Source organism: Delphinus delphis, chromosome 13, assembly GCF_949987515.2.
Source record: "Delphinus delphis chromosome 13, mDelDel1.2, whole genome shotgun sequence".
NCBI classification, from domain to species: domain Eukaryota; kingdom Metazoa; phylum Chordata; class Mammalia; order Artiodactyla; family Delphinidae; genus Delphinus; species Delphinus delphis.
In genome coordinates, this window is record NC_082695.1 from 19,748,224 (window position 1) to 19,762,361 (window position 14,138).

At 48.5% G+C, this 14,138-nt stretch overlaps 1 protein-coding gene across 1 annotated transcript in view; it reads left to right on the plus strand.

The window, feature by feature from the left end:
- Positions 1-14,138, plus strand: part of SEZ6L (seizure related 6 homolog like) — a 198,444-nt gene that overhangs the window by 120,002 nt on the left and 64,304 nt on the right. Inside the window, exons 2-7 of the mRNA XM_060029303.1 lie at positions 1,363-2,133; positions 2,957-3,090; positions 5,089-5,281; positions 7,175-7,360; positions 10,940-11,105; positions 13,749-13,915. Coding sequence (XP_059885286.1) covers positions 1,363-2,133; positions 2,957-3,090; positions 5,089-5,281; positions 7,175-7,360; positions 10,940-11,105; positions 13,749-13,915 — 1,617 coding nt within the window. The remainder of the gene's footprint in view (positions 1-1,362; positions 2,134-2,956; positions 3,091-5,088; positions 5,282-7,174; positions 7,361-10,939; positions 11,106-13,748; positions 13,916-14,138) is intronic.

Sequence of the window (14,138 nt, forward strand, 5' to 3'; positions counted from 1 at the left end):
CTCTGTGAAAGTAAAGGAGCCTTTCCAACGGCTATGGAAATAAATTTAAATGACAGTGCTGAAGGGACCTGAGACTGTGGCTGAGTGAGTGTCTTTTTCTGCGGAAAATTGACAAGGACAGCTATCAGTCCTTTGTCCCCAGGACATAATTCCTCTCTATCTCAAGATCATCATCAGTAACATTCTGACTGCTCCAGCCCCCTGCTGAGGGCACGATTACAATGACAAGAGTATAAAAAACAATGACGGATACAGCAGCGGATACATACCAGGCACTCTGTGGGTGAGGGACCCACATGTGCATACATGTACGTATGCTTTCCATAATCAACCTCTTGAACGATGAAAACCCTATGAAATAGGGGACAATAGCCCCATTTTACAGCTGAGGAAACTGAGGCTCAGAGAGGTAGAGCCATTTGCCAGCTTGCAGTTGGCAGAACTGGGTCTCAAATAAGTAGATGCAGCTGTTTTCAGGCATGATTCTGCTAAACAGTAGCCTGGGCCAGCCCTTATTTAAAATTATTAGGTGGTTTTCCTTTCAAGACAAAAATAAATCACAAGGAGTCAGCAGGACATACAAGGCCCACCAGAGACTGGCCCCCACCTCCCTACCTCACCAGCTCTCTCTTTAATCACCCTCCACCTCTGTCCCCTGTTCTCTTTCATTCCTCTTTTGCGCTCACCTCAGCCAGGCCTCGGGTCTTCCCACACCCCTCTGTTCTAAACCTGCCTAACGATTCTGGATCCTCAAATCTTTGTGAGTTTCCCACAAGGTCACTTGTACAGTATTTAGTTAAAACAAAAAAAAAATCAAACTCCCCCAATCCCAGGATAATATAGCCCTGAGTCAGGGCACACAGCTTAGAGAAGAGACTGTGGGTTGGTTACAGCCCCACTCATCCTCTTAGTGGGATAGCCTTGTGCAGTGAGCAACCTGCCCAGCTGTACATGGTGGTCCTGCCCCACAGACTGGGTTAGGGGCCTGTCCTCTTAGCACACAAAGCTTTTCTCTTTCTAAGCGTTTATCACATCAAATATGATTATTTCTACTTTCTTATTCCCCCTCCCAGGGCATATGTAACTGGGCTGTGAAATTCTTGTGCCCTTGGTTTCTGTACCTCTAATGCTTACCTCAGGCTGGCCATGATCAACCCCAGTCTCCCTGGTTGGGAAAAGGAAGTAAGAAAGGAAGGGAAGAAGGAAGAAATGAAAGGAGGCAGCTCCACATTGGTTGATTGGGCTGTACCAGCATCCTAGCAAGACTTGGGTACCACCTCAGGGGGGCCACCCTCAGAGTCTGCCAGTTGAGGACCTAAAGCCCCTGGCCCCAAGCTAACTGGTGTCCATTCTCTTTCCAAGATGCGCCACTGGAGGGAGATGCTGGCCCTTCAGGTACTTACTTTCTGCCCTTGGAAGCCCTGGGGAGCAGCAGTCTGAGCCACGAGACCCCCAAAGAGAGAGTGACCACGGCCCCTCTGAATCCAGCGCAGTCAGGGGACGAGCTTCACAAGCCAGAGTTGGAAGGGATGGTCCCCTCCGCACCTCAAGACTCCGCGGCCGCGTCCATGCTGCTTCCGCTTCCGGAGGAACCCGGCACCGGGCATGCCTTCCCCCCGACGAAGAAGCCGCCTTCGCTCAAGCAGGTGAACTTGACCAGGAGGCAGCTGAGGCCGAAAGCCACCACCGCAGCAGCTGTGCAGAGGGCGGCGTCCCAGCCAGCATCCTCGGACCTGGTCCTCCTCTCCTCTGCCACGGAGAAGCTCCGCCCACCTGGGGACCAGGACCCCGTGGCCTCCGCAGGGGAGGAGACCCACCCACTGTTGCTGTCATCGGAGGAGCCCCTCTGGCTGGAGCAGAAGGAAGGTGCAGTCCCCACGACGCCCGCGCCCCTACAGATCGCCCCCTTCACCTCGCAGCCGCTGGTGGCCCACACGCTCCCCCAGAGCCCCGACCCCGGGGCGCCCGCCGTGCCTGAGGAGGCCCACGAGGCTCCCCCAGGGGATGCCAGCCCCATGACCCTGATGGACAAATGTGAGAACGAGCTGACCGGGTCGGCCTCGGAGGAAAGCCAGGAGACCACGACGTCCACCATCATTACCACCACGGTTATCACCACCGAGCAGGCCCCAGGTGTGTAGCCCCCAACCCCTCCAGCCCTCCCAGAACTGCGGTGAGGCACCTGCTGTGTGCAGGGCATGGGAGAGGGGGGCCGGGGAGGTACACGTCCCACCATTGGTTACCATCTGTGGAGCCCTAGTTATGAGCTTGACCCTGTGGCCCAGAATTAACATCCCTATTTTAGAGATGAGATCCCTGAGACCGTAAGACATCGGGTACCCTGCCCAATGCCACACAGCTAAACAGCAGGATTCAAAGCCTTTCATCTTGGAACAGAATCCTTTTGTCTGCCTAGAAGGCCCCGGCCTTTCAAGGTGCTTTTGCTTTTACCGTTACTTGAACTTGATAAAATGCACGTCTGTGTTCCAGTCTTTCTTCTACCTTTTTTTCCATCTTCAAACACAGAGGAGAGACATCAGCCGTCAATCATACATTGATTTTGGACAAATGCAGTGTGGCCGCTCAGGAAAGAGTATGAGCTCTAGGTTTGACTCCTGCTTGCTGTGTGAGCTTGGCCCAGATGCGCACCCTCTCTGAGCTTTGCTTTACTTAATCTCTGAGATGAGAATGAAATATCAGTCCCTTCGAGGATGAATAGGGTCACCCCTGTAGACCGATGAGGTGCCTAGCAGCATGTAGTAAGTTATCATTCTGTGTCAGATGCTGCTATTTGATTATCATGTTGATTCTGGAGCTGAAGGAGAATGAACAGCAGTGGGAGGAGTGGGGACAGGAGAACACAGGTGTCCCCAGAGGCTCTGTTCCAGCCCGCAGCCCATCTGAGAGATGACATCTGAGCTGTTCTCCGTGTCCTAATGACAGTGATTTCCTCCAGCTCTCTGCAGTGTGAGTTTCTCCGATCCTGAAGGGTACATCGACTCCAGTGATTACCCACCGCTGCCCCTCAACAACTTCCTGGAGTGCACGTACAACGTGACGGTCTACACTGGCTATGGGGTGGAGCTCCAGGTAACCCCATAAAGGTGCCCTGCAGTGGCTGCCTCTTCCAGCAGGAGGTCTCTGAAGGATTGTCTGAGTCAGGCTTGTTTTTATCATCCTAACCAGTTTGGTTCTGGCTTTGCCCTAATGGGGCAATTTAAGCTGGGCTTTGGTGGATGAATAGGAGTTCCTAACTCAGGGCACAGCTGAAATAGTTTGGCACACATGGAGGGAAGGGGATGTGTTGATAAGTTGTGAATCATTACACCCAAAAGGAAAGTCCTTTGATATCCTGCTTATCAAACACACACATAGTCATGGAAGCCCCATGTGGCTCATTTGATTCATAAACTTTTGGCTGCAAACTAAGAATGGAAAAGCAGGATAGCATAGTGCTCAAACATCTGGGTTTTAAGTCGCGGCTCTACCAGTTAATGCTATATGACTTTGGGTAAGGGACTCCAGCTCTCTGAGCCTCAGTTTCCCCATCAGTAAAACAGATGAAAATGTTGCTGCTTTACAGAGTTTCAGGGAGGAATAAATATGACAGTGCACAGAGGGCATTCATCCAGAGCCTAAGGGAGAGACAGCGGGCACTCAATGCATGTTACCAATTATCCCCACCCTAGTTCCAGGCCATCCCCAACCGACCTCCCCATCTTTAGAAGCACTTTTTGGTATGAAGTAAGATGACATGCCAGGAAGTGGTGAACTGTCCAGTTCACTGTCCCACAGAAGAAAGGGTGGAAGTGAAGCCAGAAAGCCACCAGAAGATTTTAGGCAGAGTCAGCTGTATGACATAAGCAGAACTTTACTTTAGGAAGGTTTTCTGATTGTATAGGGAGGATGAAAGGTAAGCCTCTCGGCAGAACTCGTGTCCAGAGCTTAGCACAGCACGCGGCACGTGGTAGGTACTTCGTAAACGTTCATGGACTTAACCTGGAGAAAAGTTGCAGTCCAGCTGATGCTGGCACTTCATGAGCACTTCCTCCACTTGAACAGACCCACTCTGTCTAATACTGTACGGAGCTTTTCATCAGGCACCGTAGAATTCCTTCATTAGCACCTGCTCTGTACCAGTCACAGCAGTGGGGGGCAGGGTGATGTGTAAAACTGCTGCAGTGCCCGCCCTAAAGGAGTCTGCTGTTTCGTGATTGAGATAGACACACGTGGAAGACATTGGGATGCTTCTCCCAATGGTCTGTAGTAGATGTTCATAGTGGATGTTGTGGAATCACAGTGGAGAGACAGGCAAGCTCCTCGGCAGTTAGGGAAGGTTTCACGGAGAAGGGTAATTTTAGTGGGGCTTTGATGAATGAGTAGGCATTCATCAAAGAGAAAAGAGAGTAAGGTGTATGGCCTGAAAGAGGAAAGGCTTGTCAGTAATGCCTGCCTTGCTTACACAAGAGACAAGGGTCTGGGGTCCCAGGCCCCACTAAGAGAAGCAGAAATACTCATATTGGGAACTGGGGACTGACTAAGGTCCCCACCCCACCCCCGCTCCATTTGTTCAGCATCCTTGTCTGCGAGTAAAGTATCTCCCTTCTTTCTCTCCCAAGCCTGGAAAGTGGACTAGGCAAACCAAGTACATGGAGCTTTGAGGAGCCTCTGCCACTGAAGCCACCATTGAGGAGGATAAGAAAGTGGGCCTGAGAAAGCCCTAGAGATGAGGCCCCCCACCCCCTCACCAGTTTATGCAGAAGGGCAAGAATGTATTCAGTCAGTCCATAAAGATTATTGAGCACGTACTACGTGCCAGGCACGATTTTAGGCCCTGGGGACCCTGAGCAGCACGGAAAGTTTCCTGCCTCCCTGGAGCTTACCTTCTGGTGAAATGCCTTCTGTCTCCCTGGAGATGGGACCTCAGGCACAAGCTGATCAAACCCCTGCCCCCACCTGCCAGCTCCAGAAGACTCTGTCTCGGCTGCCAGCATCCAGAAGCCCCTTTCATGGGACTCAGATAAGGGGGCTAACAGATGCCCTGTCCCAAACACGACTCAGATTCTGTCTACCCCTACCTGTCTCCAGGTGAAGAGTGTGAACCTGTCCGAGGGGGAGCTGCTTTCCATCCGTGGGGTGGACGGCCCCTCCCTGACCATTCTGGCCAACCACACCCTCCTGGTAGAGGGTCAGGTGATCCGAAGCCCCACCAACACCATCTCCGTCTACTTCCGGACCTTCCAGGACGATGGCCTTGGGACCTTCCAGCTGCACTACCAGGGTAAGACAGGCTGGGGCTGTTGAGATGTCGCTTTTGTCTCCCTTTCTCTCCGGAGCCAGGGATTCTCACCCTTTTTGTGCCAGGGACCCCCTCTGGCAGTTTGGTAACACTGTGAACCCCTTCTTAGATTTGTGTTTTTAAGAGCATAAAATACGTACAATTCAAAAGGAAGCCATTCGTATTTAATAGCAGTTGTCAAAATATTGTTTTCATCTATGACATCATAACCTCTGTGCTTCTTGATTAACACATTAAATAATATTTCCCAGTGGCTCTGATAATTACTGTAATTTCAAAGGAGCATAAGAAATATGTCAAGATACTCATTTTGATATGAAAATATCTATGATTTCTCTTGGTGACAAAGTCACATGTTCTGTGACTATGTTACACATTGTTGCCTACATTGTTAAGTGAAAGGTTAATGAAGGATGAGCAAGCCCCCTTTTCCCGTTCAAGTTCATGTCTCCTGAATCTGACACACAAATCCCATGAGAGTCCATGGGTTGCTGGGAAACAGCCTTTGCTACTGGAGTCCTTCTCTCTTTTTTCTTCTTCTCCACTGTTTCTTTCTTTCCTTTTTTGTCTGTTTCTAGTCTCCTCTCTTTTGTTTTCTGTTCACCTTTCTCCTCTCTTCTCCTCCCTCTTTTCTTGCTTCCTTCATATCTTTCTTTCCTCCCCTCCCTCTCTTCATTCCCACCCCCATTCTCTCTTCCTTCTCTCTCTCATTTCAATGTCATCCCATTTTCCCCACCTCCTGGGCGTTTCCCAAGATCTCCGGTTACTTCCCTTACTAGGAGCTCCCCCTGGATACTTGCCAAGTATAAGATGGGGAAGGGGAGCCCTTAGCCACACCTTGGGAGGTCAAAAGCCATCCACATTTACGTCACATTGACTAAATGTCTGGAAAAACAATTCATTTAAAAATTTCCCCTTGGATGTTTCTGAAACAGATGGGTGACTGTATACAGGAGTGTCCGTTTCCTCACACCTTCTCAATATGCAGACTACCGTCTGTTGTCTTTGTTAATTAAAAAATGGAAAAAAAATAGCTCATTGAGCCATGAGCTTGAATTTAGTCCTCCTCATGGGAACTGGGAATGCACATATCCTAGGCTGCAGGAGAGGTCAGACCATAGTCTAGTGGTGGAGCTAGGACGGGTTCAGCACCCTCTTATGAAAATGAAACTCAAGGAGCTCAACGTGGTCACGTACACCCTTCTGCCACCCCATCCCGTGAGCTCCGTGCACCAGATATTGGGCTAAGGAGGCTCTTCTTTGGCATTTCACATGTAATCCTTACCGCCACCTGTGACACAGGGACGATCACAGAGAGGAGAGTGAAGTTCAGGGCACTGTGTCAGTTTCTCAAGGTCACACGGTTTCTGAGTGACGGAGTAAGAGAATGTAAACTCACATTCATCACCCTCAGAGCCCAAGTCCTTACCTCCCAGGACGGTCGTTTCCAAGCTTTCATATCTTGGGCATTTCCTGAAGAACTGGTTATTCTAACTCTGGTCCAAGAGCCTGCATTTTTATCAGACACCTAAGCTGTTCGTGCAGGTGAGACTAACCTACCTGGGTGATCCTGTCCCTCCTGTGCTCAAGCAGAAGGCCGTTGTCTCCAGGGAGAGATGGGAACACATTTGTCGCCCCAAACCTGCTGTCTCTGCTTAGGCAGGGTGGGGAGCTTTGAGCCTAGAAAAAAGCGCTCATCTGGCAGTCTCAGCGCCACGCGATCAACTCGAGTCACGAGAATACCCTCCTCCAGCACGCCAGGGGCCTCAGGGGCCTCATCTTTGCTCCTCAGCAAAAATTGACTCCCAGGATGTGGGTCATGTTCTTTGTCTCTGCCTCTGAGAGATGACTGTCTGCCCCTGCATTTCTTCCCAGCCTTCATGCTGAGCTGCAATTTTCCCCGCCGGCCTGACTACGGGGATGTCATGGTGATGGACCTGCACTCAGGTGGGGTAGCCCACTTCCACTGCCACCTGGGTTACGAGCTCCAGGGTGCCAAGACGCTGACGTGCATCAATGCCTCCAAGCCCCACTGGAGCAGCCAGGAACCCATCTGCTCAGGTACATGCCAGCCTCAGCCAGACCAAACACGATGGTCCTCTTAAGAGGGGAGGGGCCAGCCCCCAGGGTATTAGCATTGACCTTAGGGAAGGGACTCCTCCGAATACAGGTGGCTGCTGCCGTTTAACGTTTTGTTATATGATAAAATTGACCATTAGTGACACTTAGTACATTCACAACATTGTGCAACCATCACCGCTATCTTTATCACCCCCAAAAGGACACCCTGGACCCAGTAGCAGCCACTCCCCATTTCTCCCTGTCCCCAGCCCTTGGCAACCACCAGTATGCTTTCTGCCTCTATAGATTTGCCTATTCTGGACATTTCACGTACATAGGATCGTACAATATGTAACCTTTTGTATCCGGCTTCTTTCACTTAGCATAGTGTTTTCAGGGTCCATCCATGTTGTAACGTCTGTCAGAACTTCATTCCTTTTCATGACTGAATAATATTCCATAATATGGATAGGCCACATTTCATCTGTTCATTCGTTGGTGGACATTTGAATTGTTTCCACTTTGGGGGTATTAGGAATAATGCTGCTATAAATGTCTGTATGCAGGTTTTTATGTTTTCATTTCTCTGGGGTATATATACCCCAAAGTGGAATTGCTGAGTTATATGCTAATACCACGTTTAACTTTTGAAGGAACCGTCAAACTGTTTCCACAACGGCTGCACCGTTTTACTTTCCCACCAGCCATGTATGAAAGTACCAGTTTCTCCACATCCTCACCAGCACTTATTTTCGATGTCTTCTTTTTATTATTATAGCCATATAATAATGTGGGTGTGAAGGTATCTTACTGTGATTTTGATTTGCATTTTCCTAATGGCTAATGACATTAGTATCTTTTCATACGCTTGTTGGCCATTTGTATATCTTCTAGGGGAAATGTCTATCCAAGTCCTTTGCCCATTTTTAAAATTTGGTTGTTTGTCTCTTTCTTGAGTTGTAGGAGTTCTTTATATATTCTGGATACTAGACCCTTACCAGATATATGATTTGAAAATATTTTCTCCCACTCTGTGGGTTGTCTTTTCACTTCTTGATAGTGCCCTTAATTTTGACAAAGTCTAATTTGTGTAATTTTTGTTTGTTGCTTGTGCCTTGGATATGACAGCTGCCATATTTTGAGCCCAGTCCATATGCCAGGGCTCTGATAAATCCTCACAGCAATCCTACATGGTGGGAACAATATCCCCATTTTACAGATGAGGAAACTGAGGCCCATGGAGGTGAAGTTTCTCCCTCAAAGTCACCAGATAGAAATTGAACTGAGTCCAGAACCCTTCTCTCCTGAGCTCTTTTCCTTACACCTTCACTGTTCAAAGTGCAACCTGCAGACCAGTGAGTTTATTAGAAATACACAATCCCAAGCCCCATACAAAACCAAGCGAATCAAAATCTACATTTAAGATGCTCCTTTTGTGGTTCATGTGCACATTATAGATTGAGAAGCACTCTGTACCACACTCTGTCTGCCCCAGTGGCCATAACCTTGACCATCCTCAGTTATCAAGACAGCAAATCTCTATTAGATTCTCAAAAGTCCTGACCATGGCCAGGAAAGTGTAGGCTGCCCACATTAACTGAGCACCTTCTCTGTGCCAGGCCATGAGTCATGTACAAGGAGAATACTGGGAATAAGAAAACATCACTCCTGCCCTCCAGGCATTCATATAGTCAGTAGAATTCAAAATGCAAATGAGAGCTGATGATAAATTCTCAGATTTAATTGTTGCAGTATCGTTCCCCCAAGGCCCTTCAGAATTTTTCTTTTTTTTTTTTTAACAAAGAAAAAAAATTCAAACCATAGGGAAGTTGGTCTCCATGCCTCCCTCACGTTAATTTTTATCTATGTATGAAATCAGAGAGGAATTAAGCCTCAATTTGTGCTAAGAAAGACGGATGGGGAGCCGCGGCTGGCAAATTGAAACCAGTCATCAGTCGGCTTAATAAGGCAAGGAATGGGAGCAGAGAGGCCGCAAATGAGTGGCAGCTCGGGGAGGACAGATGGCCGACGCCCCGCACCAGGGACAGTGTCCATCTCCTTGGCTCCTGAGCTATGGGGCAGTCATGCTGGCTACACTTTGAGCACCTACTCTGTGCCAGGGACAGTGCCAAGCCCTCTACATGCAGTGTTGCATTGACTTAACCACCACAGTCCCATAAAGAGGGTGGAATTAGTATTAACATTTTACAGTGATCTAGAGGTTCAGAGATCTTCAGTGGCTCGTCCTAGATCCACAGCAGATAAGTGGCGCTGGCCAGATTTGAACCTTCACTTTTGGATGGGGATTCAGGAGAGGTAGCTGGAGAGCCTGCGTCCCAGTGCTCTGTCCGTGGTCCTGAAAGAACTACGGTACAAGACCTCTTGGTAGTGTCTTTGCTGTAGGTCACAGCAGAGTCCAGAGCAGAGAAGGGAGCTATCTGCCTTTCTCATCAGTGCACGTCCTTATTAGTCATGCAGTCATTCAGCAAACATTTAATGAAAACCAAATATCCTAAAAATAAGTCTACCTCCCCACATTTGTATAACTCTTTCTAGTTCACAAATCACTTTTTAATATTTATTAAATTTTTATGATAAAAGTAATACATGGCTCTGGTAAAAAAAAAAAAAAGTCCAAGAAAGTGTTGAAGACTGTAGCAAATCACTTTTACATTCCTGGTCTCAGCTGATCCTTGCATATAGCTCATTGAAATAGATATAGCGGACCATTTTCTAGCTTCTTTTTTCCCACGTAAAATACAGTGAATATTGTCCTATATTCTCAAGTTCTTTGAGAACGTGGTTCTTCAAAACTATATGAATGACACGCATTTATTTCACCACGCATCTGTACACGGACATTCATGTTCCTTCTGTTTTTTGCTCTTAGAGGCAATCTGGCAGTGAACATCCTCATTCATACATTTTTGTGAAACTCTCTAAATCTTTTCTTAAGGTAAATTCCCAGAACCTTAATTACTAGGTCAGAGTGTTTGAACATATTTTCCAGAGTTTTCATCAGATTGCCCTCCTGAAAGGCCACAGCAACTTGCAATCTAACCACTCCTGAATGAGAGTGACCATTTCCCATCACTGGAGATAGCTTTCCAGTTTATTGCTGCTTTTTATCTTGACCAATTAGGTGGATAAAGATAGAATATAGTTTAGATTTGCATTTCTTTTATTACCAGTGAGGCTGTATTTTTTTAGTGCTTACTGAGTAATAAAAGTATATTTCTTCTTTTGAGAACTGCCTATTTATGTCCTTCTTAATTACCATTTTGTAATTAGGAATCAGGGCACAGCCAGCGCATGGAAGAATCCTTAAATCACAGCCATTCATTCCCCACCATGGAACGCACATGGCAATGGTTCTAATCATGGAATTAGACCACCTGTCAAACAAGATGAACCTGTCTCAGGAGGATGGGACTTTTCCCATGGTTTCTCTCTTCCCCAGCCTATTTCCTCCCATGAAGGGGTGGGGAGTGGGGAAGGATGAAACCCTCACTTCCTCTCTCTCTCTGTCTCTCTCTGCAATCTTCTCACTGCCCACCCACCCCTACTCTCTGACCCCAGCCCCTTGTGGAGGGGCGGTGCACAACGCCACCATCGGCCGCGTCCTGTCCCCAAGTCACTCTGGAAATACCAATGGGAGCCAGTTCTGTGTGTGGACAATTGAAGCTCCAGAGGGCCAGAAGCTGCATCTGCACTTTGAGAAGCTGTCACTGCATGAGAAGGACAGGTAAAACTCTGAGGGTCCCCAGCCAGCCTCATTCCTTCCCAGAGTGTTAGAACGTGGCTTGGGATTTGGAGTCTTGAAAGGACTGAAATGCTGCCTCATGGACGTCAAGAAAGGAAGAGCTGGGGAGGGTGGCAAGGATATTAGAGACCATCATCTTCGATCTCTTCCTTTTACACATAAGGAAACTAGGACATACAGAGGGGAAGGGACTTACCCTAGTCACACAACAGGGTAGGGGGAGAGACAAGAAGGGAATCCAGTTCCCCGACCTCGAACTGCCCCATCACTTCTCCTGCGCATCCCTTTTTGCAGTTGAACAAGGAGGGAGTGTTTACTGAGCATCGGCTCTGTGCCCTATCATGTAGTAGCCTCCATGGAGAACAGGAGAGAAGTAGGGAACATTGGTTCCTGGCAGTTGAGATGGAAAAACCAGACTTATGTACAAGAAGGAACTAGAGAAGATACAAGACAACATCTAAGCAAGAGTATGTCTGTAGATGCTAAGTTATATGCACAGAATCCAGAATCTGAAAACTCTGAGAACTTATTCTAGAATATTCTGGAATGTTCTAGAAAATTAGGGTCTTAGCTGCTTAGACTTGCTGTCTTAGGTTGAGTTTCCTTAGAAACAGACAGAGTGACAAAGATGTGAGAGAAAGTGGTTTGTTTGGGAGCTGATCTTAGCACCAGGAAAATGAGCAGAGAAGGAAAGGGAGTAGATACAGTATATATTAGTAGGCAGGTGACTGCAGAGACAACTGGGTCTCTATCTACTGCGGGCCTCCAGGAAGCTGCGTTGAGCAGGGCTCAGAGCGTTCCTATCGGAGGGTGAGGGAGCTGGGTATTTATCCACCCCCACCATCCATGTTGGAGGAGGCGTGCTCCTGGACACACTGACTCCCCAACACTGCCTGCCACCCTTGGAGCTGGCTGATTCTCAGAGACTCTGGAAGCCAGCCGAAAATGGGTAAGGAAAGAGTGCTATGGGGATGTGGGTAGGGCACCGACAGAGTGTCGGCACCTTAGAATTCTGGAATTGTCCGATGTTGATCTTAGAATTATATAGTGTCCTGGCTTCTTTGAAGCTTCAAATCTAGACCATTAACCTGTAGGAAAGGATTCTGAGAGAAAATACCAGAAAACTGAATAAGTTACCCAACTCTGGAGGCTACTTCCTTCCAAGTCATCCAGCTTTATCCTGAACAACTCCATATCAATAAATCACTACTTTAAAGTACAAGGTGTGGGGCTTCCCTGGTGGCACAGTGGCTAAGAATCCGCCTGCCAGTGCAGGGGACATGGGGTCGAGCCCTGGTCCGGGAAGATCCCACATGCCACAGAGCAACTAAGCACGTGCACCCCAACTGCTGAGCCTGCGCTCTAGAGCCCGCGAGCCACAACTGCTGAGCCCACGCGCTGCAACTACTGAAGGCCGCACACCTAGAGACTGTGCTCTGCAACAAGAGAAGCCACCATAATGAGAAGCCCACTCACCACAACAAAGAGTAGGCCCCGCTCACCACAACTAGAGAAAGCCCATGCAGCAATGAAGACCCAACGCAGCCAAAAATAAATAAATTTATAAAAAAAAAGAAATTCTCTTCCACCTGGGAACTCTGGGAGCCAGTGTAGACACACACACTAACTTCCCCATTCCTAGCAGCAAGAGAGCAGAGATCATTGTCCCTCATCTCCCATCAGTTAGATGATGGCTGCTCTCAGAGTTTGTTAATTCCCTGACACACTGGCCTGTCACCTGTGCCAGTAGCTGGGGCGCTCCAGAGAAAGCCTGCAGGACAAGGAACACAAGTGCAGAGAAATGGTAAGAGCCTTGAGGAGCAACTAAGCACATGCGCCACAACTACTGAGCCTGCGCTCTAGAACCCACGAGCCACAACTACTGAAGCCCGCACACCTAGAGCCTGTGCTCCGCAACAAGAGAAGCCACTGCAATGAGAAGCCCGCGCACCACAATGAAGAGTAGCCCCTGCTCACCGCAACTAGAGAAAGCTCAGTGGGTAGGGAACTGGGGACTAAAAATTGGGACTCCTGACTGCAGGCACGGTGGTCTTAGGAGATAAAAATCAGTGACAGAGTGTAGTAGGGGTCCAATGCTTGGTCATTTGACTTGCATACCGACTCTGTCCTGCGCACTTTATATCCACGGTCTCTAATCCCCACACTCTGGTGTAGGTGCGCTTGTACCCATTTTACAGATGAAACAGAGGCTCAGTGGGGTGCAGTGTTTTTGTCCAAAGTCACTCAGCTCAGAAGTTAAAGTCGGAACTCTGTCTGATTATATATATATATCAGTGTTTCAGGAATGATATTAGCCCAATCATCCCAGCTTCTCAATTAGTAATAATAATCAGTATCTATTAATTCATCTGGTCATTACATCACACCCAGCACTTTCCTTAAGAGCTCAGAGTCTATCCATGAGTCTGGGACAAGCATTGTACAGAAAGGGAGACAAATTCGAATAGATGAAGCAGAGTGCGCGGGCGAGTATGGGGTGAAATCGGGATGTGAGTCTGGGATTGAGGCCGCGGAGTGGGTGGTCACAGCACACACCTCCCACTGCTGTGTATCAGCGGCCCGAGAAGACCTCATATTGGCTCTTGTCTCCTTCCCCACTGCCAGGATGATGGTCTACAGTGGGCTGACCAACAAATCCACTCTTCTCTACGACTCCCTCCAAACCGAGAATGTCCCCTTTGAGGGCCTGCTGAGTGATGGCCACACCATCTGCATCGAATTCACGTCTGACCAGGGGCGGGTGGCCTCAGCCTTCAACATCCGGTTCGAGGGTGAGGGTCCCGGAGGCTGCCCCGTCTCCTAGGGTGGCAGCATGGGAGCAGGGGAAGCATGGCGGGGCCGGGTCATGGGAGGTAGAAATCTGACCTGCAAAGGATTGGGGAGAAGCCGTAGCTAGAGTGACTCTTGGACTTCCAAAGGCCGCCTCTGCAGGGTTGGGAGAGCAGAGGTTCTTGTTCCCATTTTAGATAAGAAATAATGAGGCCCGAGAAGCCA